Below are 27,811 nucleotides of genomic sequence, written 5' to 3'. Positions count from 1 at the left end.
CAATGCGACTGTCCCCAACAAATGTGTTTGAGCTGCTTCCTTGTACAGAGACTCTTGTGAAATCATTTTTATTGTTTATTGAAACAATCTACAGTATATACATTGTTTTTGTTCATGTGAATAATTTTACAAAGTGAGGGATAGAAAAGTTTACCTATTGATAGATTTAATCAGAAAACATTGACAGTCACATCAGATTATATGTCATCAGACAACAGATGAAGTTCAGATTTTGGTCTCCTGTGTTTTCCTTTCTTCAGTTAACGGTCGGTCTTCTACAGAGGCCCTTTAGGGGGAATAGGGAGGAGGCAGTGGCCCTGAGGAAATCTTCTCATAGGCTGGAGGAGCATTAGGAACCTGGAGAAGAGAGGACAAAAATCCCAAATCAAAATGTTTTACACACATGGAATTAAGCAACAATTTGAAAATGTATTACTTCAGTGGGTTTAAATAGTCTTGGTCTTTGTTTCAATGGACTCAGCAGCTGGATAGGAATTGTCAAAAGGACATTGTGCTTGTGCAACTTCATCTCCCACGTGACGCAGCTGATCTGATCCTCCTCCCTTCACCTTACGCACACATGGATACACATACCTCCCTTGGGAAAGAAACATCTTTAATACCTACCCCTAGTCTGGTGACACAATAATCTCCCTTTCAGGCACTTGTTGCCTCAGCTTCACATGCTCCACACTGTGTTCAGATCCCTGAGGCTTTGTGCAAGTACCAAATATTGTGGACTGTACAGAGTTTAAGTATACCCGCAAGTTAACTGTTGATTGGTGGTGCAACAAATATTATATAAATAATTTAAAGGTGGAGTAACTGATTCTGGAGAAAGATTGTTAATATTTGAGCTTAGCACCCAAACAAACCGTCACTCACTTCCACAGCCATTTAAAAAAATATTTTCCCTGACCTGTGCACAAGCACCAACACCCAGTCACTGGTGGCTTGAATAATGTGTGGCTCAATCCGAGCATAGACTATATAAAATATGGACATCTCCAAAAAACCAGTGTGAAGCTCAATGTGTGTGTATGTACACCAGATTATTTTTTAGCACTTACATGGAGAGGCGTTCAATGAATTTGACAAAAATTGTGTTTGATAAGAACTTTCTATGTGTCCTGTTGTTGACTTTGTTATCAGTCTTTTTTCTGATATTATTTTTAGGGGGGGGAAACACAATAGAGGGCCAGTGAGTCAGTCATGGGTCAACTTCCTGCCCCTCACCGCAGGATGGAAGCTGCCAAAGTCAGTGAGAGCCATCTTGTTTTCTGCTGAAGGTCCTGCCTCTGAGTAGTGGCCTCCTGTTTGACGTGGTGAACCCGATCTGGGGCTCTGCAGGGTAGAGAAAGATGTGTGAGGAGTTGGGCATGGTGGTATTTTGTGGGGGAATAGAGAGAAGCAGGATGAAAAGATACACAAGAAATAACACACCATAGATATTTAAAAGAAGAAGTTGTAAATAGGCCTGATTATTTTGTAGAAAGATCCAATGCCTGGTCATACTAGTCTGAATTATACAAATAAATCCCCAACACAAAAAAATATTACTTTATACTTTATTTAAAGAAGTATGGTGGTCTCACTCTGATTATTTTGTAGCCACTCCTCTTCTTGAAGTACCAGCAGCCCAGGATGAGGAGAGCTGCCAGGATGACCACCAGCAGAATTATACCCACCGCCCTGTGGTGCACAACACAATTCACATAGTTTATGGCTTTGTCATCTATTAGTTTTAGTGGTTTTCATCACAATATAGTACAATAGATTAATATAAGGAAGATCAGAATACAAAAAGCAAGATACACATACTCCTCAGCTCTGACATATCCTCGTCTGCTGCTGGCAAAATAAATGTTGAAGTCTCCACGAGGCATCCCGTCTGTACGATTACACCGCATTAAGCTGAAAGTCAACAGAAAATCATTTTATTAAATGACCAAGTAGGCTACACTCTAGTAACACAGTAGCCATAAGAAGTTTTATAAGACCATATTTTCTTGCAGTGCATTAAATCATATCCCTGTTTTTGTGTTAAATAAAGTTAAAGAATGAATGGCCTACCTGTCTGCTGTATTGTGCAGTAATGCCTTTGTCAAGACAACACACCATGGAAGCATTATGAATGGCTTACAGTCCTGACTCTAGGCACACTTAACCAGCATGACGCTCTGCACTGTAAAATTGATTAATTGTCCTTTAAATGTAACACTGTTATTCTAAAAACAAATTGTATCTCATTAAGATAAAGGAATATGATATATTTTGAAAATGCAGCATATTCACTATTTTTTATGATTTTCTTTACAAGCCTAAACCATTTCTCTGGCCTGTGTTAAATGTGTCATGTATCAGTGGCTTTTTAGCGGGAAAAAAAGTTTCTGGGTCGAAGTTTTCGGCATTTAAACATTCAGATTAAGTTAAATTCGTCATGATTATTAAAATAACATTGGATTGGCTACTACCCAGATCACTGCCCTCACCACTCAGTGACTTACGCTTGCCCTGTTGCATTTTTCATCCACTCTCTCGCCTATTATTAACTAATGCTCTCTCGCCTAGTGCAAATGCACTAAAGAGTAGTCATAACTGGCTGACCCATGCATGAAAAATACGTGAATACCTATACAACCAATAATGAAAATGCGTAATTTTTAAAAAACCTATGCTCAGGCTGCATAATAGTTAACATCCAAGCAGTGTAAGAATACAGATTTAAGATCAACAAGTTGTATTACAGACAGCAAACCGATCGGATAATTATTCTATCGATCATATAAAGTGGATCGGCTCTTCTTTAAAGCACGTTATGTCAATGATATAGTAATCCTGCTGAGTGACAGCAACACCTGTTGTTGTAGCAGTGGAAGAAAAATATAAATTGATGCCAGACATTTTCTATTTGTCCTCTTTCGTCAGGTTAAAACTATTTTGAATTCAGCTAAAAGTAGTGTTAATTAAAAGTAACTATGTACACATTACAAATATTCTACAATATGCCTATAATTGGGATAGCTCTGCTAGAAAAAAAACCCCAAACAGATCATCTTACCAAATTGGATAATTAGATTGCAGAGAGCAGCTCCTCTGGTTGGGATGGATGAAAGACTCGGTCCTTAAAGCTCTGTGTTACTTCACTCCTCAAATATCTTGCCTCTGTTTGCCGGAGAGAAGAGAGGGGCAGAAAATCCTCATGACCGTCACGGGTTAGAGGCTCATGGTTAAACCCATTGAAGCAGAGTAATTACCGTGAAACCCCGCGGTCCTGAACGCAACATTATTATCCACTCGTGAAACTATACAGGCGTCAGCTGCTGGCTTTTCATATGAACCAGACTGTGTGTTTGTATGTGTGTGTGTGTGTGTGTGTGTGTGTGTGTGTGTGGCATTGTTTTTCACAAATATCCTAATCCAAGAGCTACAGCAGGCTACAGTCTACTTTTAAAGGCCCAAAAAGATAGGTCATAAACATCAAGCAATTGAAACACTAAGAAATAGATCACATAGTTTTGATAAAATAATTAGATGTACAGTTACCCTAATCTCAGTGGGAATACTACTGGAAGTTGTTATTTTTATGTATAGCTTTGGGGAAAATAATAAATGTATCTTCATAGGATAAATATTCCATCAATATTTTGGTAATTATTCATGAATGGTCTGGATATGATCCTGGTTGTTGCCTCATCCTACTGCCATTAGTCTTCTGGCATATTATAACCGAGAAAACATTAATATGTGTAATAAGTGGAACCATAAGTTAATGATTGAACAAAATATAAATGTCTGTGTTGAATCCGTGTCACCACACTGGGAAAAAAGAGCAAAACATCTCATAAACATTGCTGTTGCTCAAGGCTGTTCAAATTTTGTTCAGTGTATCCATGGGGAGTTGTTTTGTTGTTCATCTGCAGCAGTGTGAGCACACTTTACAAAGCTAATTTGAAAATGAGGAAATCTCAGTGTCACATACTGCCTCCTGAATAACAAAGTCTCACACTGTTGATCTTTGATGATAGTTTTCATCCAGAATAAATGTCAGGGCATATGACCATTTTCTTACAGCATCTCATTATCAATATAATAAACGGTTCTTATTGTTTTTGTTTGTTTTTATCATTCAAGCTGTGCAACACAAAAACTGTTGTGTTGTGCAAAGTTAGTTTTTCTCAGATAATTAAAATGGAAATGTGTCTGGACACAATCTGGACAAGGGAGCCCATACTATTGCCCAGACTGGGAGATAGGAAAACTTTGCATTAGTCTGCAAAAATATTTAAATGTTTCTCCACAAGAGGGAGACCAAAACCTACTTATGAAATTGAGTCAGAGTTGATTTTTCTCAAACTCTACTTCAGTGTTTTACCCGGTAGGACTACATGCTGGCCTAAAAGATACTACAAATAAGTATACATTCGTAATATTTTCAACCTGCCTACCAGTTTATACACCTCTGCATATGTGAATAGCTTGGAGCACGTGAAAAAAATCTAGGGACTTTTACAGCTTTGTGTAATACTCAGTAAGTTGTCTTCTTCGTGGGAAGCAGTCAGCTGATTGGCTGATTGTTCATGTGTTTGTTGTGATGACAAGTCTACATACGTCACTTCTCAGCTGAAAAGAAAAGACAAGATAAATATAAAAAGCAAATTACATCTGATCAAACACAAACCTATATTTTAAGTTTTGTGAAGGGAATACCTATCTAGATCCCACTGTTGGTGCAGCATTATGTGGAAATAAATTTATTTTTGGCTCAGCTGGTCAGACCTTTAAACCTTCAGATGTAAACATCGCAGACCCCTATGATGTTAAAGAGCTGAAGAGTATTTTATCATCACTGGATTTCATTATTTCCATGTATCTTATCTATCACATCGTTATAACATGCAAGGATCCCAGAAGTTCCTTGCTGACAGATATCTATGGTCTTAATTGGCTTGGCTCCTCACCGGTTGAGGGAGTTATTCCCTTTATCGGTTCTTCCGGTCGGCATTTTGAAAGACAGAGACGGGTAGTGGGGGTAGACAATGTGGACCCCCCTTTTCTCTGTTCCACGATTGTTTTCACCCCCGAAAATTAACCTCAACCCGCAAGCGTAACCTCCAGCGTGTGATAAAACCGTCGCCTGCTACGGGCGGTTTGAGGGGATGCTCCCCCGCTCCCTGCGACTATGTTGGCCGTGAGAGAGAAGGAACCCCCCCGCTACTCTCCGCCGTGGTGCTAGCATTAACGTTAGCTGTTACTCGGGGAAGCTGTTTGAACAGCGGGACGGAGAGGGAGCTAGAGACTCTTCTCCAGCTCCAGCTGCCATCCTACTCCTGCTCCTCCCCCTCCTCCTCCTCCTCCTCCTCCACCAGAACCACTTCTCTTTCTCATCACATCCAGAGGTAAATAAGCCAGATTCAACAATAACAACCTCTATTCAGACCAATTGTTTACCTTCTCCAGTGTCTCTGGTTTGTCCGACACATCGAGCAGCCGTTGGGAACCGTTACCGGGACCAGCCAAGGGGATCATTGTGATTTATGATGGGCTCTTTGCTTTGTACCTCTGCCTCCCTGGCGTCGGGTCGGGGTTACGCTTCCTAAGGCAAGTCCGAGGTCCGAGGTTTTGTGAGCTAGAGATGCGTCGATGAAGGCCATAGTAAGTGTGAGGTGAAAATGTACACCCATGTACGACCTGTAGGAAAAAAGAGCGTTACAGAGTATGCTAACTGGGTTTGATGCTAGCTTAGGCAAGTTACAGTACCTTGCCAGTTAGCATTCGTTAGCTAACTACATCTCCAGTTGTTGCTAGCCGGCTAACCCCGAGTTGATTTTAGTCACTTTCACAGATACACTGATAGTTCTCTTAGCAAGTGTCTACTACGCCAAGATAATAATAATTAAGTAATAATACAGTCACATCTGCCGTTAAGATATGCTAATGTCGATGTTATGTGTTTGGACAGTCCCGGAAACCTTAACCTAACACTGTAACAAAAGAAATAATTTGGGATATACGTTAGCGTTAACTAAGGATTTTTGAATTGCCTTTTGCTAGCCGATTTCAGCTAGGTAAATAAATATAAATTACTCGAGACAAGCTGACGTTTGAGGTTAAATATGCATAGAGAGAGAGATAAAGAGATAGAATCGTTGTAACTTTTTTATCATTAATGTTAACTGATAGCTAGCTAGGTTTGTCACCACTCGAGATCACTTGCAATGCACGACATACTGCATTCGTATGAGAGCTAACATTGTTGACTGTATGTTTCTGAGGCAAATACATGTTCTACTTGAGCAGGTTTAATAAATATCACAGCTAAAAAAATGCACACACTGGACCTGTGCGTGTATAGAGAAAATGGACCAGGGTACAAGATGGTTTGGGCACCAGAAGCTGTTATAGATCAATAATTTGTAAAGACATGCCCAGGCTTGCTATAAGGCCGGTATAAACACTATCTACGTCAGAGATGCAGTTATGCTGGCAGTGTAATAAGCTCAGGAGCTGACACATTTTTAAATCCCCATCCCAGAAGAAGCACACTGTCGGTATACGGATAGTATGTGGCTATTTCTTAATACTCATATTCCTAATTTGAACAGTGCTGCATGATATTATCCATACCTTGCTGACAGTGTGACTTCTGTAAAGGTGTCTGTTGCCACTATTTTCTTTGTCTCTGCAGCATTTTGGAGATGTGAGGAACGGGAAGAGATTGGTGATATTGAGCAGCCTGTGCATTGACACGACCTCTTGACCTCATCTTCAGCATGAATGGTGATATGCCTCATGTCCCCATCACTACTCTTGCTGGAATTGCTAGCCTGACAGACCGTAAGTACAACATTATCTCTCTCTAATGCTGTTCACACAGCCTAAACACTAACATTCAAACCAAGATGTGGCATGTTTAAGAAATACCGTTATTAAAATGTTATACTATGCTTCATGCTCTAGTGCTTCAGGTATAATGTGTAGTTAGACCAGAAGCTAAATACTGGAAATTATGATGCTGCTTACTACTTGTGATTTCAAGGTAGACAGAAGTGAAGTGACTTATGTTCCTGAAAATGGGAAGTTGTATGCTCAAAGACCCCAAACCATATTTGATGAAAGAAAAAAAACTGTTACAACAATGGAACATGATACATTTCACAGATATATGATTTACTATAGAACTATTCTATTTGGTTTAATTAGACTGTAAAATTTTAACTTGGTAATTGATTAACATGATGGACCTCATTACACTCATCAGATTGTAGCATTGACATTTGCCATTACTACCAAATAGAGTGGGCCAGTTGTATGTTTTCAAGTTCAAAAACTTAACATTCACAAAAAATTTCACATACTAATCTTTTTTCAAATCCTCCTTTAATTTCCCACCCAACCTAACTTGTTTGTATATCAACCTTTCAGTGTTGAACCAGCTGCCCTTGCCTTCTCCTCTCCCTGCCACCACTGCTAAGAGTCTGCTCTACAATGGAAGGATCTCCGAAGAGGTCAGCAGCCTGCTGGTGTGTCGGGACGAGAATCTGGTGACTCAGCTGGCGCATAGCCTTAACCAGGTCTCCACTGAACACATGTAAGTACCACTCCCTGATCTTTTACATGTTCATCTTTAGAAAAAATGAAATTTAAGAGAGGAAAGGTATCAGTAGCCACTACTACTAGGTTTGCTATCTCTTTAATTAGTTTTGAATTGGGGGAAAAATTTAGTCTTTGTTGTCAGCACTGTTGGAAATGCCTTACAAAGTGTAGTTTCACTGTTATTCACTGTGGTTTTACAGTGAAGTCAGACATTGCTTCAATTTCAATGATCACATTACTGTCACTGCTTACCAAATAGGTCAACTCATGTTCTGCGTTGTCACATTCATGTCTGCTCTGAAAATGGTAAATGAGACTGCATTTAGGCCCGATGTGCAGCTACTTACTTGCACTATGACTGTGCACTATACTGTTGTTTGTCTTCCAGAGAGTTGAAGGACAACTTGGGGAACGATGAACCTGAGGGTGACATGCCAATGCTTCTTCAAACTCTGCTGTCCAGGAACCCCAAAATCTTCAGGGACAAAAGTATGTCAACCCAGTACAAGGTTTGGAGTGGTTAGGAGGAGGCATTAAGCTGTTGCTGTTGACTCTGCAGTTGAGCTCAGTACATGCTCATTCCCTGGCTTTACTTTTAGTTTTCACTGTCACTAGTTATTTAGCTGAGCATTTCCTAGGTCAGATGCAATACTTGGGCCTAGTTTCAGTACAGTGGTGATTCCCAAATGGGTAAGAGCCAGTTCAGGTTGAAAAAAGTTTTTAAAAAAAGGGTTATCCAGTGTAAACATGTTATGGCCTTATTAAACAGCACCAGTAGAGAGATGACAGGATGAAAGGACAGAGATGCAGCAAAGGTCCTCAGCTGGTCTGGATCCTGAAAAGTGATGCTTCATGGTCGGCATCTTAAAGCGCCCCAATGTTGAATTTTTAAATATAATTTCCAGTGAGGACCATAAATGGTATATAAATGTGGACTACAGGTCTCGATTTCCTCCAACTGTACAAAAGTGGAAGGCAAAGTATTGGATACGGGGCATGACCCATACAGCAGCTAGTCACCAGGGGCCAATCAAAATGTTTTGGCTTCATTTTTGGTGAGCTGTCATGCTGTCCAAATGTACAGTGTATGGGGAGGAGGAATACGTTTTGCTATTAGTCTATTTTCCTCTTCTTAAAATCTCCATGCAAATATTAAAAAAATGTTTTAACATGAAACCGAAACACAGCTCTTGAAAGCTTAGCTGTGTTTGTTTTGTTATCATAAATAATATCAGTAATTGCCGTAAATCTTTGAATATTTGTCTTTTAACCTTTGTTCAGTAAAGCCTTCTAGTTTCATGAGCAGCTGCACTAGACTGCAATTACAGGTAATTATAAGTGTAAAGTTTGCATACGCACTTGCATGTTGAATCATTATTTGTGCCAGAGAGAAACAAAGACAGAAAAGCTCTGAGTGGAGTGTGTACTGTAGAGATAAAGGACCTGGCAACTGCAAGATGAACATCAGAAAATCAACCACCAGCATTTATGGTAGTGACCTCACCCCACACTCAGCCCATAATCAAAGATTATTCAATCAAGGATTATTTATTAATGATCATACATGAGCCTGTTGAAGGGCTGAGTGAAACATCTTGCTCTTAGCAGTTTTTGTAGCATTTCAGCCAGCAATAGGAACTTAGTGCTTCTGATCCAGTGAAATGCTGCTCCTGATGATGTGCTCAGTGTGTACTTGTTGTCACCAGACATACTTTGTCTATCACAGTGTTTATATGACTGAAATATTGAGTACTTTTTTACAAGTTCCCTATGTGTACAAGTTTAATAAACCTTTTCTTTAAAGCTCGAGGCAGTATTTGGTTTAGTTGTTGATATACTTGTGATGTTATTATTCTATTTTGTTGAACCTGAGCTATCTTATTCCAAGAAGTGTAGATGTTATCAGACCCTGTATCACTGACTTTCCATGTCTGACATACATTGGCGAGTTTTGTTGCTGTGGAAATGTGAATGTTCAGCTCCTTTTTTGTAAGAATCTTAATTATGCATTATTTCATCTCTTAGGTGTATTGCAGCAGCCAATGATGCAACAGTACAAGATATCTCAGAATCAGGTACATGGAAGTCCAGGATCAAACTATCAGCAAACCACTGTCCCTCAAAGCCCCTCTGGGTAAGGCATCGCCAGCATACAGTGAGATGATGAATACGCAGAAGTATCTCTATTTCTCCTAAGACTTCTTCTCTCTCCTTCACAGATGCTTTACATCCCCACAGTCTGGATCAGGTGCTCGGTTTGTAGCCCAGCAGAACAGCCCTATACCCAGTCCCTATACCCCTCAGAGTCCTGCAGACTACATGCAGTACAATCCACCTAGTTATTCTCAACACCAACAGGCACAGCAAGGTAAGCACAAATGCCATTAGGGCCAATGTAGCTGCCAGCTACACCTCAACAAGGAACAGCAGATACCAGAGATTTGATTTTGATGTAAAACATAAAGGAGTTGTTGAATCTTTTACAATTAAGCTTGACAATATTTAAGAAAAGTATTGTGTTGTGATTGATTAACAATCTTGATGTATTTGTTACTTAGGCTTATCGCATACAAAGGAGTCTTCCACAAGAGACTACATACCATTTAGTACATATTCAAGGTGTGGCTTTGAAGCGGTGATCCAACATTGTTGCCTCACAGAACATTGAATACGCCTTCCATTCAGCTATGCAAATACCTTCAAATTCATTCCACTGTTTTGGAAAAAAACAAATGACACTAGCTGCATGGTGTTACACATAAACTAAGCTTGCTTCAAGTCAGTTGTTAAACCACTGAACCCCACAACCTGCTAGTTGGTTTGAAAGACATGGTTTCTTTAAAAAAAAATGGAAAAATTACAGTGTTAAACAGAAACAGAAACTGTCAAAACAGAAAGTATTTTTTCAGTGAGTAAACTGAGATAGTAGCAAAAAATGCCCTGAGCTTGTTGTTCAGATGGTTAACTTATACCTTAACACCACTAAGTTTTATACACACTTATGTTGCAAGTTTCAACTTCCTCACTGTTACATTGTTTAACTGCCACTGTCTGTAAAAGTGGTAAAGAAGGTATGTTTCCCTCAGGAAGACATGAGGCATTGCACATCACAAATAATTTAACTTGATATTTGATTTCATTCTCTCTTTTAGTTAGAAATATCCATGACAACAAGGTCTCCGGTCAGCTATCGGGTGCTTCATCTAATCATAATGCAAGACTCTCAGATGAAGACTACATCAACATGGCTCACAGGCTGGGAAACGAGGTAATGCAGAGAATCAAGATGTCCTGAACTGGACCTCAGCAGATGTCAACTCTTAAAAATGATCATATATGTCTTGTGTTCTAACAGGAGAATGACCCCTCCATGAGGGCTGCCACGTTTCCAGTTAAATCTCCACAGTCTGTGTGTTCCTCTGCTGGGAGTGAAGAGACTGCACAAAGTATGCTGCCTTTGCAACAAGTCAATTCTTCCTTTTGTTCATCAAAAATAATGCATCATTGTACAATTCATTATTTGCAAATGTATTTGTGTCCATGCAGGGTCCAGGCCTCCTCTTATCATGCAGTCCCCTCCACCTGATGTGCCACCAGCTACAGCCCCTGACCAGCTCCTCACCCCTAGTGACCGCAAAAAGAAGCAGAAAGAAAGAAGTAAAGAAGAAAATCAGCAGAAGGATGCTTCGTATGACATTGTTAGTTCTCCATCAAAAGAATCCACCAGGCTGACTTTAAAACTGTCCCGAGTTAAGTTTTCAGAGCTGGCTCAATCTGGAGACTTTCCAAGGCAACGTGACGACTCAGACCACGAAACTGATTTGATAAATAATAATAATCAGTTGTCAAGGACTACCCAGGATTTGTCACACAAGTTAGGTGCTGAGGAGCAGGCAAACTGTCAGCAGGTTCCTGTTCGGCCAAATACCAAGGAGTCTGGAGTCATCAGTGGGGTTGTGTTCGATGATGCTGAGATAGAAACACTTGCCGAGTTCGAGAGAATAGAACGCGAATCAGCCAATGAGAGAGAACGGTGGTCTAAAGAAGTCCAAGATAAAGGTATTATGTGTGTCCACTTTTGCCCTGTGTCTTCTTTCATTTTTGTCATGATTTAGATGTCTGTGTTTTCATTGAATTTCTAAGCTTAATTTTTTCTTTCCTTTATTGCAGATAAGCCACTGAAGAAACGGAAGCAAGACTCATATCCTCAGGAATCCGGAGCTGAGTCAAGTGACGGACCTACTGTACAAGGGGGCAACATTGACAGCAAGTTGACACCCAAGAAGACGAATGCTGCAAGTAACGGTGCCAGACGGCCTGCTTTGATGGTCAGTATTGATCTGCAACAAGCTGGCAGAGTGATAGGACAGCCTGTAGTCGTCCTGGAAGCTAAGGAATTGTGTGAGGACCACCTGCGGCACCTAAACTCAAAGACTGGTGAGAATTTGGATAAAGTCGTGGAAAACAGACCTGGGATCATCAAACAGAATTCCGACAACACCAAGAAGTCTGGCTCAGATGGGCAAACAGAAACCCCTGAGCAGAAGCAGGAAAGTCGGCGTGAATTCAAACGGAGACATGATAGCAAAACCATCAGCAGCAAGGGACACTCAGATGACAAAAGGCCGGAGACACCACGGCAGAAGCATGACAAGCATTCAGACTCGCTTCACAAAGAGGAAAAAGACCACAATGGTCACCGATCCCATGTCAGCCAACCTGAGTCTCAAAAAAACATAAGCAAGGCGGAACGAAACTCAAGACATGAAGAAGACAAACCCAGGGATAAAGATAAAGAAAAAGATAAGGACAGAGCTGGAGAGAAAGATAATGTCAAAGATAAAGATCGAGATAAAGATAAAGATAAAGATAGAGAAAAAGATAAGGCCAGAGAAAAAGATAGAGATAAGAATAAGGCCAAAGATAAAGATAAAGAAAAGGACAAGGCCAGAGATAAAGATAAAGAAAAGGACAAGGCCAGAGATAAAGATAAAGAAAAGGATAAGGCCAGAGATAAAGATAAAGAAAAGGATAAGACCAGAGATAAAGATAGAGAAAAGGATAAGGCCAAAGATAAAGACAAAGATAAGGTCAGAGATAAAGATAAAGAAAAAGATAGAGATAAAGTTCGAGAAAGGGACAAGCTCAGAGATAGAGATAAAGATAGAGAAAAAGATAGAGATAGGGGTAAAGACAGAGATAAGGATAAGGAAAAAGATAGAGATAGGGAAAAGGACAGAGATAAAGACAGAGACAGGGATAAGGAAAAAGAAAGAGATAGGGATAAGGACAAAGATAGAGATAAAGACAAGGAAAGGAAACACAAACTGTCAAGGGAAAACGGCAGCAGACACTCTCCTGACCGGCATGCTAAACCTGACAACGCTAAAGTGAAGCAAGATGGAAGCAGAAAATCCACTGACCTCAACAGTCGACAGACAACAGAGAGTTCAAGCCTCCAAAATGTCCAAAATAAGAAAGAGAGGAAAAGTGGGGACGGCAGCATTGGCTGCCAAGCTGGAAACAAACAGCAGTCATTGGAGACAAAACTTAGTGAATTCCCCCCATACATGCTGGGTGGCAAGTCAGGAAGTCTGAAGAACTTTGTGATCCCTAAATTGAAACGGGATGGGAAAGATAAAGAGCCTCAAGTTCCAAGCAAATTGCTAGACGTCTGGAAAGAACCCCTGGTCAGGCTGGAGAGAGTGTCACTGATAGAGAACTTAAACAAAGGAGCCAAGCCTGTCGTTGTGGTCAACAAACTCAGTATTGACGAGGTAAAAAAGATTATTAAGGAAAGCAGGATTGCACATAAATCAAGATCCAAGAACTCTTTTTTGAAAGGTATGATTTACTTGGTTTACTAAATATTTACAAGAATGTGCAATGTGATTTTTATTTTTTTAATGTTTCTAGATTGTTTATGTATTCTAACCCACTGTTTCTGAAATCAGTATTATCACCGTCATTGCTGCAAATAAATAGCTCTGGATTAATGAGTAACTGATTGTATCTTTTGAGGAAAGATTATTTTGTGCTGAAAACTTACCTCTTGTGCTTACAGAGATGTCATCGACACACAAGCGAAAGCACAGTATGATCAGTAAAAAATCGAAGTATGTTGAGTCAGATGAAGACGATGAGGTTGAGGATAAGAGTGATGATGACTCTGGTGATGAGTGTAAGTATTCAACCTAAAAAATTACATTTTCACTTTCTCATCAGAGTAAAAAATCTGTCAAAATCGCTACGCTGTCTGCACTTTTGACATCATATTGTTATACCATTAAGTTGTAAGAATAAACAATATGTGCTCCCAAATCTCTTGTAAGTTTGTTAAAGCAATTATTGGTGCTTAAAGATTAAAGAACTTGATATTTTCTCACTCATATTTTCTCTGTTATTGTTACAGCTGTAAGGAAAAAGTACAAGAAAGGTAACGACAAGTCATGGAAGCCGGAAGAAAAGAGGGGTTCTGGAGAGCACCGGCGAAGTAAAGGTTCCCATGATGCTCGCCGTGGGTCCGGTAACCGCCACCGTGATGTGAGCCCAGGTGATTCAGATGAAGGCTCTCCACGCCCAACCCTGAATGATGGTGAGTCTTATAGGCTTGCTAGTGGGCATAGGCAGAAAAAGAAAAAATATTCAGAAATGTTATAGAAAGCATAAAGTGTGTTGGTTTTGTTGTTTGTCTCTAAAAGGCTAAATTAGTTTAACCTAATATTGTTGTTATGTAATGTTAGGAACAATGCACAAAGAACGTTACCCTTATATAAAAGGAGAGATATAATAAAACGGTTTAGCTTAGGCCTAGGTGATTATTTGAAGGCAATTAGTGATCACGAGAAATTTCAGGTCGATTACGGTGATCAGCTGTGAGCAGGAGAAGTAAACAGTAAGAACGAACGTAGAGCTAAATGCAGAGCTGAGGGCAGTGAAATAGATGTCAGCCATAACTTGCAGCAATTAACTAGGAAGAACAAGGTTAATGTTGGGAAAGAGTAAAGGAAATGTACTTACTTGATTCCTGTGGTCTATGTCTAGTACCATCAGGTTGAATGCACTTATTGTAAGTCGCTTTGGACAAAAGCGTCTGCTAAATGACATGTAATGTAATGTAATGAAATTGCAATCTATCTGCTGCTGGATCAAGAGAAAACTAACATTCACAGCACGGTAATTCACACACAGGTATGGTGCATTCAATGGTGCTGCAACAGCTAAGGTACATTCAAGAGTGTGGGACATATGAAAACTTACAGAGAAAGAAGTTATTACTGAATGGAACTTAGCTCAATAAACAAGTTAGCAAAACATTAACAGCGTAGGCTTTCTAACAACAAATCTCACAATTTGTTTATTTTGGGTTCTTGCATACCTGCAAAAACACCCAGGACTGTAAAGTAGTGAACTGTGTTATTTTATATTTTTCTACATTTGTTGTACCATTAAGTAAAATTTATTAAATTAAATAATTTAAGAAAATATTGAACTAATCTCTTAGTTTTTTTGTTTTCAGTTCAGATGCTTTAAAACTGGCAGTTTTAAAACAATATAATAATCGAGATTGGACGGTATGAAAAAATATGTTGTGATATTTTTTTTGCCGTATCGCCTAGCCCTAGTTTCGCTTATTTTCTGCTTGTAGGTAGGTAGAAGAGATAGAATGGTCAAACCAGACAATTCCGACTTTCCAAGATTAGTTTTTAAAAAATGTAAAAACGTCCCATAGGTGTATCATATGGTGTAGTCTGCATACATCAGGATTTCAACATCATTATCATCATTATAGTGTTTTTCTGAAACCAAGTTACATAGGCTGTAGACGGCCTTGGAATTAAGTCGTGCAATCAATCGTGTTGGTACAACCTTTTCAATGACCTTTGAGACAGCAGGGAGGATGCTGATGGGTCTATGATTGCTTCCCTCCTGTTTGTCATGTTTATTATTTGAGTTATACGGGAGGTTATAGTTCTGTTACGTAAACCTCAGACAACAAACAAAGACAAAAGCAAAAATGCTCATTGTGTCAGACAATGCGCTTCTGATTGCAGTTTCTGACGGCTGTCATTCAAATTATTGCTATTTGAAATCAGGATCAGGATTACGACACCTAAGTCTTTCTCTATTAAATATGTAGTGTTTCAGGGTGAGTTTCTGCTGTCAAGGATTTCACTTATGATGTTTTCTTCTTGTTCAGCTGCCAGAAAATTGAAGAAAAAGGAGAAACAGAAAAACAGGAAAGCTTTTTCCAACATGACACCAGAGGGTATTCTTTTACCACTTTCATTATTTTATAATATGAATGCATTGTACCACATTATTTTTTATTAATCAATTTTCTACATTTGTTTAACAGAAATGATGGACTGCTCCACATTTAAGAGATTCACGGCCAATGTGGACAGCATTCTTGAGAGCCTTGAGGATGTGGACCTCACTGCCGCAGGTAAACCTCAAGCTCTGCAAAGTCTCAAAAGTTCATGGCATTCTCTGAAGTGTTGAGTGGAAAGTTGGCAACATTATAAATTTGTGCCCTCAAACAGATGATGATGAGATTCCTGAAGAGCTCCTGCTTGGAAAGCACCAGTTGAGCGAGCTAGGCAGTGATTCTGCTAAGCTCAAAGATATGGGCATCTTTCACAAGGTTAGAGGAGTATGTTTGTGCACTGTCACATGGTTACACTCATGTTCACAGTTATTATTTTGCTGCTGGTAAGACCAACAATTCACAGCCATGAAAGTAACCACTCATGTGGTCGATCCACAGTTTTCAACTTCCAAACTGGTGAAATTTTTGAACATCTTGGAGAAGAACATTCAGGACAGCGTCAAACTTTCCACTCTAATGAATCATGTAAGTTCCCATTTTAGGGCTTTTCAGTATGTTTTGTCCTCTCTTTTTGTTTTGTTTTATACTAATTGTTTTTGAAATTGGTAGGATAATGATTCCATGGATGAGGAGCGGTTGTGGCGTGACCTCATTGTGGAGCGGGTGGCTAAGTCTGCTGATGCCTGTCTGACTGCACTCAACATCATGACATCTCCACGCATGCCCAAGGCTGTTTATATAGAGGATGTGATTGAGAGAACATTGCAGTACACCAAATACCATCTGCAGAACACGCTGTACCCTCAGTATGACCCAGCCTACAGAGGAGGTCAGCACAGATTTCTTCTGTTCTTCTATGTTGTTTTAACAAAATAATGCAAAAGTCCTGATCACAAGCAGCATTTGTGTGTGTGTGCAAAGTTGATTTTGTCTGATCCATGTTGGTTCACATTATCTTTGCACTTATTTAAACAATATATCTATGTGTGGGAGTGTCATTTTTAAATAATGGTATTGGTTTGCTGTAGATGTTTATGGTGAAATTCCTTTCTTTTATTCAACTTTTCCCTATATTTTCCTCAGGTGGCATGCATTCTTCAAAGTCCAAGAGAGCAAAGAGTTCCTCCCATAAACAGAAAGTGGTAGTCCAACTCTATAGCAAGGTGTGTGATATTGTCAGCAGCATCTCAGAGCTCCTGGAGATCCAGCTGCTAACTGACACCACTATTCTCCAGGTGAGACTCTTAATCCGATCCAGCGTCTACATATTCATGACCCCATTTAACCCTTGTCTCTTGAGTTCTAACATATCTGACTGCTTTTGTGCCCGATGTCTAGGTGTCCACCCTGGGTATTACACCTTTCTTTGTGGAAAATGTCAGTGAACTGCAGTTATCTGCCATCACACTGGTGACTGCAGTAAGTCTGCCATGGCATGCACTTTTTGTGTAATTTTTGCAGTCAATTTTGCTGTTGCTCTTTTTATGAAATGCTCTGGCACTCTGTAATTTTTATATATTAAGTGCTTTCTATATTACCCTTCCTTAGGTGTTCTCTCGTTATGAGAAGCACAGGCAGCTCATTCTTGAAGAGATCTTCACCTCCCTGGCTAGATTGCCTACTAGCAAACGCAGCCTCAGGAACTTTAGGTAACTACCTCTTGAGTGAATATTTTCTCAATTAAATTATATTAATGAAGAACTTAGTCATTGAAGTCCTCTAATTATACTTACATCTCATTCTTCCTAGGCTAAACAGCAATTCAGATCGAGAGTCCTTGTATATCCAGATGGTTTCAGCTCTGGTTCTTCAGCTCATCCAGTGTGTGGTCCACTTTCCATCAGAGAGGGAGGGAGAGGATGAACATAATAAGAAGGTAACTGCAAAGGATTTGACTGATATCTAAACCATATTTTTCCAAAGAGACATTTTTATTCATATTTCACATATTGGGGGGCTTTTTTTCTAGGTGGATAAAGATGTCTTCATCACAAACTCTTATGAAACTGCCATGAGGACAGCTCAGAACTTCCTATCAGTCTTTCTCAAGAAGTAAGTCTTGGTTCAAAGAGTGTTAAGAGGGTTAAAAGGGTACTTTTACTCTGATGCTCCATTTAATTAGCAGTTCCACTTCCACTCACTCACTTACCCTCAGTCCTTCCTATTACACAACAGCATACATTGCATGGAGGCCTCTTGGAGAGAAGAGGGAAAATGGAAGGGGAATTTAAATGGCACCCATTTGTGGATAAGCGGATGGAAATTGATAGATGATGCCCTTGTGCACTTTCAGCCTAAACTATCATAGATCAACTGCCAGTTTTAGGCTTAGTGCTGTACTGTTTTGTACAAATCATCAGAAATAGTCTTAAAGAATGAAATCTGTGTGTTTCAGGTGTGGCAGTAAGCAGGGAGAGGAAGACTACAGGCCTTTGTTTGAGAACTTTGTACATGATCTCCTGTCGACAGTCAACAGACCTGAGTGGCCTGCATCCGAACTGCTGCTCAGTTTGCTGGGCCGGCTGTTGGTGAGTAGCACCACTCACTTCAAAGGTGTCATCATCTGTCCAGCAGAACCAGCTGCTGAAGTAAATTTTTCTCTTTTCCAATTCTCATGCTTCAGGTGCACCAGTTCAGTAACAAGCAGACAGAAATGGCGCTCAGGGTGGCGTCGCTGGACTACCTCGGCACTGTTGCTTCTAGCCTGCGTAAAGATGCTGTGAACAGCAACATGGACCAAAAGGCTATTGACCGCATTCTCAGAGAGGTATGCAAGACAATAACATAATAATTTGAACAGATGAACTGTAAATTAAAAGTTGCATTGAACTGCTTCTGAGATGCTCCTGGCTTATTGATCTCCTTACAGACTTCAGGCAGTGATGAGGTCCAGCAACTCCAGAAGGTCTTGCTTGACTACATAAATGAGAACATTGAGACAGATCCAGCTCTAGTGGTGAGTGTTTAGTTCTACATAGACAAACAGAAATCAACGTGGTGTGGTGTTGTGTAAAACTGTATACTAATATTCCTGATGTAAGATGTTCAGCATTTTTCATTACATATGTATGCCTTCTTTCATACAGTTTGCCAGGAAGTTTTATATTGCCCAGTGGTTCAGGGACACTGCAAGCGAGGCAGAGAAAGCGATGAAGTCTCAAAGTGACGACGACGACTTGAGAGGTCAACATCATTCCAGGGACGTTGACTCGACTGAGGAGATTATGCAGAGGGCCGAGACACGAAAGAAATTCCTCCGCAAGGTCATCAGGACATTACCATCACATCTCAGTTCTCAGAGGTATATATTACTTCACTCTGGATCACTGCACTAATTTGTTACGCCGTTTGACTTGTTCATCAATCCTTTGTGCTAAATGGTCCTCTTCATTTTCCTTCAGCTTAAACTCGGACACAGTGGACTATGAGGACTCATGTCTGATTGTCAGATATCTGGCCTCCATGAGGCCGTTTGCACAGAGTTTTGATATTTATTTATCACAGGTAAGATTATTCATATCAAATAAATGTCAGTGACAGATGATGTGGTGGCTGTCATTAACTTTTCTCTTTTACTGTCTCTCGTGTATAGATTCTGAGAGTGCTGGGTGAGAGTGCCATCGCAGTCAGAACTAAAGCCATGAAGTGTCTGTCTGAAGTGGTAGCTGTAGATCCAAGTATTCTGGCGAGGGTAAATCATCCTATATTGGCTGCATATCCTATCCTATATCCTATATTGGCTGCATTTTCAACCCTTGTGCATGACCAAAACGTTGCATCAAAAAACTGCCATGAAATGATATATTAATATTATTTTCCTCTTTCACTGAGTTAAATATTTTAACTTAATTTCAGTTTTTATCATAACTGACAAATATTCATTCTTTTTAGAAGTTTACCCCTCTAAATGCTATTACATTTGTTTATTTTATGCTATTGTTGTTATAAAAACAATGAACTATTTTCTGTATACTAAATGTTAGGGGGATTTTTCTTTTCTTTTTAATGTTTATCTGTGCTTGACTAACCTCCCCTATTTGCTTTGCAGACGGATATGCAGCGTGGGGTTCACTGTCGCCTCATGGACAACTCCACCAGTGTGCGAGAGGCAGCTGTGGAGCTCCTTGGACGTTTTGTGCTAAGTCGACCAGAGCTCATTGAGCAGTACTATGATATGCTCATTGAAAGGATATTGGTAATTTCTTAAGATTTCCTTTTTCCCATTTTAAACAACTCACTGAGGTTCTATACCATACACTTTTCCCCCCCAATGTAGTAAAGTTCAAGTTGATTTGGTCACAGACTCAAGTCAAACTTTACTTTTGTGAACTCTGACTAATAAGTTCATTTAAAGTGCAAAAGTTCAGCTGAGGTTAAATCATCTTTTCCCACACTGCCACCTAAAGGTCAAATTAAGAACTGCATCCATTTGGCAGTTAAAAATACAACTGAGAAATGTATTTCTTCTTGTCTATATTTAGCTTACCTTTTACCTTTTTAATTTTTTCACAGGACACGGGTATTAGTGTGAGGAAGAGGGTCATTAAGATCTTGAGGGATATTTGCCTGGAGCAGCCGGACTTCCACAAGATCACCGAAATGTGTGTCAGGATGATCCGAAGGGTCAATGATGAAGAGGGGATCAAGGTATGTGAATTCCACTTACAATCGTCAGTTTCTAGTTTGTAGTTTCTGATGTACAGCTTATATAATATCTTTTCCATGCAGAAACTGGTGAATGAGACATTCCAGAAAATCTGGTTCACCCCCACACCCAGTCATGACAAAAATGCCATGACCCGGAAGATTCTAAACATTACAGATGTGGTGCGTATTACCCAGACTTGACACAAAATTTAATTTATTATTTAAAATCAGAATATTTTATAACCTTACTCATGTCATGTTGGATTTCATCCCAGGTGTCGGCATGTAAAGATTCAGGCTATGACTGGTTCGAGCAACTTCTCCAAAATGTAAGTTATATAACTTGTGTGGCTGTTTTGATATCTCAACATCAGCTTGTTGATCTTAATGTTAGCTGGCATGTGCATATCTGTCAGGCATCTTATCATAGCTTTTATTTGACATCTGTTTAGCTACTGAAGTCAGAAGAGCAAGCTTCGTACAAACCCGCCAAGAAGGCATGTGTTCAGTTGGTGGACAATCTTGTGGAACACATACTGAAATATGAGGAATCTCTGGCAGGTAATAAAAAAGACGTAAATAATATTGTGTTTGCTTACAGAAATTTTATTCTGTTTGTATTGTGTTTAACATAATTGTCCTGTGACAAATATCAATGTTTTCTGCCTTTCAGACTGTGAGGACAAAGGGGTCAACTCAGATCGTCTGGTATCATGCATCACCACTCTCTACCTGTTCAGCAAGATCAGAGCACAGTTAATGGTCAAACATGCCATGACTATGCAGCCCTACCTGACCACCAAGTGCAATGTAAGTACAATGTAATTTTGGTATTTTTTATTTGTTTGAAAGTATGACAAATCGTTGAGTGTGGTGCCCACAGGACAGAAATGAACTTTTATGTTGTACTATAAGGCCATCTAGTGGCAGCAAATGAAATCTACACTTGCTGAATTTGTGAATAGTCAAGTGCCTACTTGTGTAACACATTAAAGGGAAATGTCAGTATTTTTCACCCTTGACCCTTTTTTCGCTACGTTTTTGTAACTAATGGAGACAAGAATTTTTAAAATTGGCCCTGTATTGAACCACGGCACTCCAGCCAGCAGAAACATGTTGCAGTGTAATCCTCAGGACCAACTGTACAATCGTTTTGTGCATGTTTTTAGCAGCCTCAGATTTCTATTTTAGTGCCTCACATTATATGAAAAGGACCCTACAGAAAGATAAAATGCTTTTCTTTACCCTTTGCTTCACCCATTGTGTTTATTTTTGTGTCTAATCAAGCCTCACTCACTCAAGGTCTTGTACTGAAATCTTGTATGGCCTCTTCCACAATGTCAAAATCAGCTAAATATTTTGCCATGAAACTGAAAATATTCAAGATATCACCAAGCTTCACTGTGTGACTGTCTGCCTTGCAATAGTCTGGCAACCTGTCCAGGGTGTACCCCGCAATGAACTAAGCTACACTTTATTTACTGCAACACATCAAACTCTTCCTGGCACTCCTACTGAGGGAGATGGCTTACAAGTCATATTGTAAGATTTTAGAACTTCAGATTTCAGAGACGTTCTTCAATTAAGTTGTTTTTTTAACATATAAGTAGGATGCATCATACAGTTGCCCATTACAGTTATAATCAGGTGAGAGAAAAAAACACACAGTCAGGAGCTGAGGGAAGGAATACAGTTAATAAAGCACTTAGTCACAAATGTATTTTCCAGCACAGCTTTGGACTTAGCAGTTGTCTTTGTGTTGACATTTCAGACTCAGAATGACTTCATGGTGATATGTAACGTGGCAAAGATCCTGGAGCTGGTCGTGCCTCTGATGGAGCAGCCAAGTGAGAATTTCCTCACTACCATAGAAGAAGACTTGATGAAGCTCATCATCAAATACGGCATGACGGTCAGTGTCACTTACAGCTTTCACTCTCAAAATAATCATGAGAGAAAACTGAGCATGCTGAATTTTTTTTTAACATGATGTTATTTGTTTTGTCTGCTTCTCAGGTTGTACAGCACTGTGTGAGCTGTCTCGGTGCTGTTGTCAACAAGGTCACACACAACTACAAGTTTGTCTGGGCTTGTTTCAATCGCTACTATGGTAAGGCTTGTGTACTGTCCCAACATCAAATTTAACATAAACATACATTTATCAGAACTTTCATATTCCTCGACACAGACAAGGGTGAAAAAAGACTCTAAAATACACCAACAATTTTAAAACATACAGGGGTTGTAATTGTTAACCTTTTCATTCACCTTCAAATCAAGGTTACATTATGCTCATATAATGTTATTCTGCTCACTGTCTCATTTACATCCAAATAAATAAGAGCACTAAATACACAACAATAGTGTTGTTTTGTCCACATTTTTGTGACTAAACTGTTCACTATTAACTGCCCACATGCATCATTCTATTATAGGAGCTCTGGCAAAACTGAAGACACAGCACCAAGAGGACCCTAACAGCTCCACGCTGGCTGCTAACAAACCTACACTCCTTCGCTCACTGTTCACTGTGGGGGCTCTCTGTCGACACTTTGATTTCGACCAAGAGGAGTTCAAGGGTACTAACAAGGTAAATACCAGAAATTTACTTAAAACTAATAAAGCAGGACTTCTATAGAACCTGCCTTGATTACTGACTTACTATCTCTCTCTGTTTCTCTCAGATTGTCATCAAGGACAAGGTGTTGGAGCTTCTGTTGTACTTCACCACTCATAAAGATGAAGAGGTCCAGATCAAGGCCATCATAGGTCTAGGTATGTTGCACCTAATATCAGACTAAAATAAGATGTGATCGCTGTTTTTATTCTTTAATTTCTTGTTTTTATTCTGCTTGACTTTCCTCTGAATTGATTGTATATAAATATTTTACTTTGTCTCAAGGCTTCCAGTTCATCATGCACCCAGAGCTCATGTTTGTGCAGGACGTGAAGGTTCTGTATAACAACACCCTGTCAGACGAAAACAGTTCGGTCAGCCTGAAGATCCAGGTGCTGAAAAACCTGCAGACATACCTGCAAGAGGAGGACTCTCGAATGCAGGAGGCTGATCGCGAATGTGAGTCAAACAAATCCATCTGATGTTTCTATTACTCAGATTATCACTGTGTGTTCAACATGTCAGCCATCTAGAACATCCTTAGCCTGATCATGCTGATGTTTTTTTTCTGTATTCAGGGAAGAGCCAAGCCAAGCAGGAGGATCTGAAAGAAATGGGGGACATCTCATCGGGCATGAGCAGCTCCATAATGCAGATTTACCTGAAGCAGGTGCTGGAGTCCTTCTTCCACTCGCAGTCCACTGCTCGGCATTATGCACTGAATGTCATCACACTGACTCTCAGCCAGGGCCTCATACATCCTGTACAGGTACGTCCACAGTCTCAAGATCTGTGTGCAATTTTTCTTTTTTCTCATAGTGACAACATTTTTTGCTCTCATGAATGAACCATGAGCTGTTTACAGATTTGGAACAATTGTTTTTTTTTAGTGTGTGCCCTACTTGATTGCAATGGGAACAGACCCTGAGCCAACCATGAAGAACAAGGCCGATCAACAGCTGGTGGAGATTGACAAGAAATATATAGGCTTCATCCATGTGAGTGGTTTCCTAGTTTATTTCTGCCAGAGAACGTGTGAAAGTGTTTTTTTCAAGCATCATCATTTTATCTACATACATGCTGAGTTGTATCTCTTTTTGTATTGACAGATGAAGGCCGTAGCAGGGTTGAAGATGTCCTTTCAGGTGCAACAGGCCATAAATGGATCCACGGGCGGAGTCATTCGAGGTTTTCGTCATGATGACTCAGACTCTGCTCTCTGCTCTCATCTCTACACTCTGGTCCGAGGGAACCGGCAGCATAGACGTGCTTTCCTCATTTCCCTGCTCAACCTCTTTGATGACTGCGCCGTAAGTTTACCTTTTTCCTTCTCTGTGTGTAGATTTGTAGGTTTGCATGTCTCCAGCCACTCACTACTGCTCATGAACAGTTAATTTAAGTAGTGATGTTTGACACTTTGTCGCCCTGCAGAAAACTGAGGTGAACATGCTGATGTTCATAGCAGACAACTTGGCCTGCTTCCCCTACCAGACCCAGGAGGAGCCTCTGTTCATCATGCACCATATAGATATTACTCTCTCTGTCTCTGGAAGCAACCTGCTGCAGTCCTTCAAGGAGGTGAGAAGCTTTGTTTAATTTTATATATAACTTATTCTTCTTAGTTTTTCTGTTTTATCATCAGAGGAAAATCAAAGCGCGTGCACATTTGCTATTTGTTTGAGCGGTTGTGTTCTCTGTGCAGTGTTTACGGAAAGAGCCAGTACAGCCGGACAAGAAGATGAAGACAAAAAAGAAGCAGAAGATGAAGAAGAAAAAGAAGAAGAAGAAGCCTCAGAGGAGAAAATACAGCTCTGACGATGAAGAAGAAGACGAGGATGATGAACAGAGCAGTAGCACATCCAGCAGCAGCAGCAGCAGCAGCAGTAGCAGCAGCAGCAGTGAAGAGGAAGAAGTGGTGGTCCAAAAGAAAAAGAAAACTGCAGGTGGTGATTCTGACTCTGACATGGAAAATGAGGATGCCGTGTTTTACCGTCTGCCCGAAAACCCCACTCCTCTGCTGGACTTTGCCAGCGCTTCACAGGGCATTCTGCTGCTGCTGGTGCTGAAACAGCATCTGAAGAATCTGTATGGCTTCTCAGACAGGTAGGCCACATCAACAAATCTTTCATCGACACGTAGTAGTGCAGTTTATACATGACACAAACTCAACTGAACCTTCTGTTTCCATTACAGCAAAATCCAGAAATACTCCCCAACAGAGCCTGCCAAAGTATATGACAAGGCAGTGAACAGGAAATCAAAGGTGCACTTCAACCCTCGTCAGACACTGAATTACCTGAAGAGTGACCTCGCCATCACAGACCTCAGCCACGACACCAAGAGGAATATTGTGAAACAGTTTATGGATGTAAGCAATCAGTACTATGTTTTTGAGTTTATGCGTGTTACTTCAGTCTCAGGAATACGAGAAATTATATATATATATATATGCTGTTATGTCTTAGTTCAAGGTACTGATGATGCACTTGGATCGTGACGAAGAGGACGAGGAGGGTGAAGCAAGTGCCAATGCCAGAAACAAAGCCATTACTTCACTGCTAAAGGTTCCAAAACCTGTGAACCACAACCACAATAACCATACTGCTCAAGTGGAGTCAGATGAGGAGGAGAGCGAGGATGAAGAGCCCCCTGCGGTAGGAATTTAAAAACCTTAGAACAGAGATTTCCCACAGGATTCCCGTTTAATCAAAGTTTTGCTGCATATAAACTGTTTACTCTGGGCATCAGTGGATATCCCATTTAAGCTTCACAACAGAATGATCAAGGAGGGCTTATAGGACAGAGAATAGAAAAAGTCTTACCATGTTTAAATTAATGTACTTTATATCTATAAAGAGGTGTACAAGTCAATAGGATATTATATGATCTTTCAATGCATCTCACCTCCACAAAGATCATAATGTGTTGGGTTTTTTTTTAAAAGGATGGTTCGTATTTTTTTAGGTACTTACTCATAGTCACTGTATTACTTACAGTGCCCCCATCAAAGTCACACAATACCACCAACAAACAAACCTGTTTTCTGTGAGGTAAAATTACTGTTTTTGTCAATGGAGTCTGGTGGCTTTAAAGAGAGCTTAGACAACATCTTCAGTTCCCCGCAGGACAGGGCCGTCTGATGGCAAGATAAAGGGGTGAAAATATTATTCATATATACTGCTTCTTCTATCCACAGCGGAAACCAAGAAAAGGTGGGGAGTCCAAGGAAGATACAGGTAACTTGAATGAGAGAGTGAAGGCCATGGACATCGTTGCCATCTGTTGTCCCAAATACAAAGACAGACCGCAGATTGCTCGGGTCGTCCAGAGGATCAAAACTGGCTACAGTATACACTGGATGACTGGAACTTATTCTGGGCCCTGGACTGAGGCAAAGAAACGGGACGGACGCAAAAAGGTGCCTTGGGTTGACACTATCAAGGAGTCAGACATTATTTACAAGAAAATATCTTTCACAAGTGGACAAAAGCTGACGAACAAAGTGGCACAGACGTTACGGGCGATATACGCTGCTAAGGATGGGGACTAAGAGTTATTTAACTGAAATGATTCAGTCAGAAAACCCTCACAGCCCAAATCTATGTGGAACCAATATGTTACAGAGAGAAAATGAAACCTCTTTAGATTTAAGGACCAGATGGAGGAACAGTATTGTGACACTGTTTGATTACAGACATGTTTAAGTTAAAACACAAGAAGGAAATGTTTTGGAAAACATTGTGTGGGAGTTCCTTCGCTGTTGTGCAGCAACTTCGTTGTTTGATTTTTACTCCCACTGTATGATAGTTTAACTAAACACATGTTTATATCTGAACATAATTCTGTAAAAAAAATAAACTGAATGTTGGAAATTAGTGTATTGATGATGTTCTTAATAAAGTGTTTTTGGAGTTTAAACTAGCACCAGATGGATTTATTCACTTGACCTGAGCTCCAACAACGTTTGGCTTTCTTTTTGTTCTTGTTTTGAGCATTTTGTTGTTTACCCACACTGTGTAATGGAGTATCTTTGATATAATTTATGTTAAGAGCAGTGCAGTATCTGTGCCTATATGCAGGGGAAGTTATATTGTTTTTAATATAGATTTTGATGTTATAGAACACAGAGCAAGAAAAAAAGTCATCCCCCGCTCGTCTGGTGGAACAAATACTGCAATAAATTTTTCTTACGTCTTTGTTACTTGTTTGCGCCTTTTTTTGCACCTCAAAAAATGAATTGTATCATTTTCAAGTCATATTGCTCACCTTTTTTTGGCTGAGAGAGCAAATGTTCAAGGTATTTTACCAGTTGTTGGTCGGCAAACAGGATTATCCTTGCCTCTGGATTAATAATACCAGATTGATTAAACTGGTTACTTCAGTCTCTTATGTCAGAAACCAAGCCGATCAGGATGGATTTTTAACAAGAATGCCCCCTTTTTTATTTCAAAATGTATTTTTATTACTTCTACAAGCAATACAAATATGGTAACAACAACAAAAGGTACATTTCAAAGCCAAAAATAATATTTAAAAAGAAAAAAAAGTTTACCAAAAATACAGTCTTACAGCCTTACCTAAATGTCAAGTCATTCTTACTCTGTTCCTTTTTATTTTCA

At 39.9% G+C, this 27,811-nt stretch overlaps 2 protein-coding genes across 10 annotated transcripts; one reads left to right on the top strand and one right to left on the bottom strand.

Annotated features, from left to right (window-relative positions):
• Positions 1-36: 36 nt before the first annotated feature.
• mlana (melan-A) lies at positions 37-6,059 on the bottom strand. Of its 7 annotated transcripts, none has more exons than XM_059357335.1 (8): positions 5,761-6,059; positions 5,452-5,691; positions 3,062-3,165; positions 2,074-2,185; positions 1,822-1,914; positions 1,596-1,692; positions 1,237-1,344; positions 37-357 (listed from the first exon to the last, which is right to left on the bottom strand). In XM_059357335.1, exons 4-8 carry the CDS (start codon positions 2,127-2,129, stop codon positions 289-291), a joined length of 423 nt encoding a protein of 140 aa, XP_059213318.1. In that variant the 5' UTR covers positions 2,130-2,185; positions 3,062-3,165; positions 5,452-5,691; positions 5,761-6,059; the 3' UTR covers positions 37-288. The 7 variants fall into 7 exon arrangements, with proteins under 7 accessions (XP_059213318.1, XP_059213319.1, XP_059213316.1 ...); XM_059357336.1 differs by lacking the exon at positions 5,761-6,059 and adding an exon at positions 4,529-4,623 and having other exon boundaries at positions 5,452-5,496; XM_059357333.1 differs by lacking the exons at positions 5,452-5,691; positions 5,761-6,059 and adding exons at positions 4,449-4,623; positions 4,962-5,066.
• LOC131992002 (nipped-B-like protein B) lies at positions 5,111-27,064 on the top strand. 3 transcript variants are annotated; one of them, XM_059357330.1, is made up of 47 exons: positions 5,111-5,399; positions 6,689-6,837; positions 7,426-7,591; positions 7,985-8,085; positions 9,622-9,730; positions 9,816-9,964; positions 10,749-10,864; positions 10,952-11,042; positions 11,143-11,655; positions 11,767-13,440; positions 13,661-13,777; positions 14,009-14,191; positions 15,797-15,865; positions 15,956-16,045; positions 16,143-16,243; positions 16,367-16,453; positions 16,538-16,757; positions 17,012-17,163; positions 17,267-17,347; positions 17,477-17,577; positions 17,678-17,804; positions 17,898-17,980; positions 18,324-18,456; positions 18,552-18,695; positions 18,798-18,884; positions 19,015-19,229; positions 19,330-19,432; positions 19,521-19,619; positions 19,977-20,123; positions 20,441-20,575; positions 20,657-20,755; positions 20,851-20,904; positions 21,028-21,136; positions 21,249-21,385; positions 22,347-22,487; positions 22,592-22,685; positions 23,011-23,165; positions 23,260-23,350; positions 23,478-23,651; positions 23,771-23,961; positions 24,083-24,190; positions 24,302-24,502; positions 24,624-24,770; positions 24,895-25,295; positions 25,386-25,560; positions 25,658-25,846; positions 26,389-27,064. In XM_059357330.1, the coding sequence occupies exons 2-47, from the start codon at positions 6,774-6,776 to the stop codon at positions 26,740-26,742; spliced, it is 8,277 nt and encodes a 2,758-aa protein (XP_059213313.1). In that variant the 5' UTR covers positions 5,111-5,399; positions 6,689-6,773; the 3' UTR covers positions 26,743-27,064. The 3 variants fall into 3 exon arrangements, with proteins under 3 accessions (XP_059213313.1, XP_059213314.1, XP_059213312.1); XM_059357331.1 differs by lacking the exon at positions 5,111-5,399 and adding an exon at positions 5,415-5,601; XM_059357329.1 differs by lacking the exon at positions 5,111-5,399 and adding an exon at positions 5,415-5,655.
• The last annotated feature ends 747 nt before the right edge of the window (positions 27,065-27,811 follow it).

Source organism: Centropristis striata, chromosome 19, assembly GCF_030273125.1.
Source record: "Centropristis striata isolate RG_2023a ecotype Rhode Island chromosome 19, C.striata_1.0, whole genome shotgun sequence".
NCBI classification, from domain to species: domain Eukaryota; kingdom Metazoa; phylum Chordata; class Actinopteri; order Perciformes; family Serranidae; genus Centropristis; species Centropristis striata.
The sequence above is the reverse complement of the archived record's forward strand: the minus strand, read 5'-3'. Positions and strand labels throughout refer to the sequence as shown.

Excerpts from the sequence above, each read along its gene's own strand:
- LOC131992002 (XM_059357330.1), top strand. The coding sequence starts at position 6,774 with ATGAATGGTGATATGCCTCATGTCCCCATCACTACTCTTGCTGGAATT. Across the intron at positions 20,576-20,656 it reads ATGATGAAGAGGGGATCAAG|AAACTGGTGAATGAGACATT; the intron begins GTATGTGAATTC and ends TTTTCCATGCAG. Across the intron at positions 22,686-23,010 it reads TTGTTTCAATCGCTACTATG|GAGCTCTGGCAAAACTGAAG; the intron begins GTAAGGCTTGTG and ends ATTCTATTATAG.
- mlana (XM_059357334.1), bottom strand. The coding sequence starts at position 2,129 with ATGCTTCCATGGTGTGTTGTCTTGACAAAGGCATTACTGCACAATACA. Across the intron at positions 1,915-2,073 it reads CTGCACAATACAGCAGACAG|CTTAATGCGGTGTAATCGTA; the intron begins GTAGGCCATTCA and ends GTTGACTTTCAG. Across the intron at positions 358-1,236 it reads TTGGCAGCTTCCATCCTGCG|GTTCCTAATGCTCCTCCAGC; the intron begins GTGAGGGGCAGG and ends TCTCTTCTCCAG.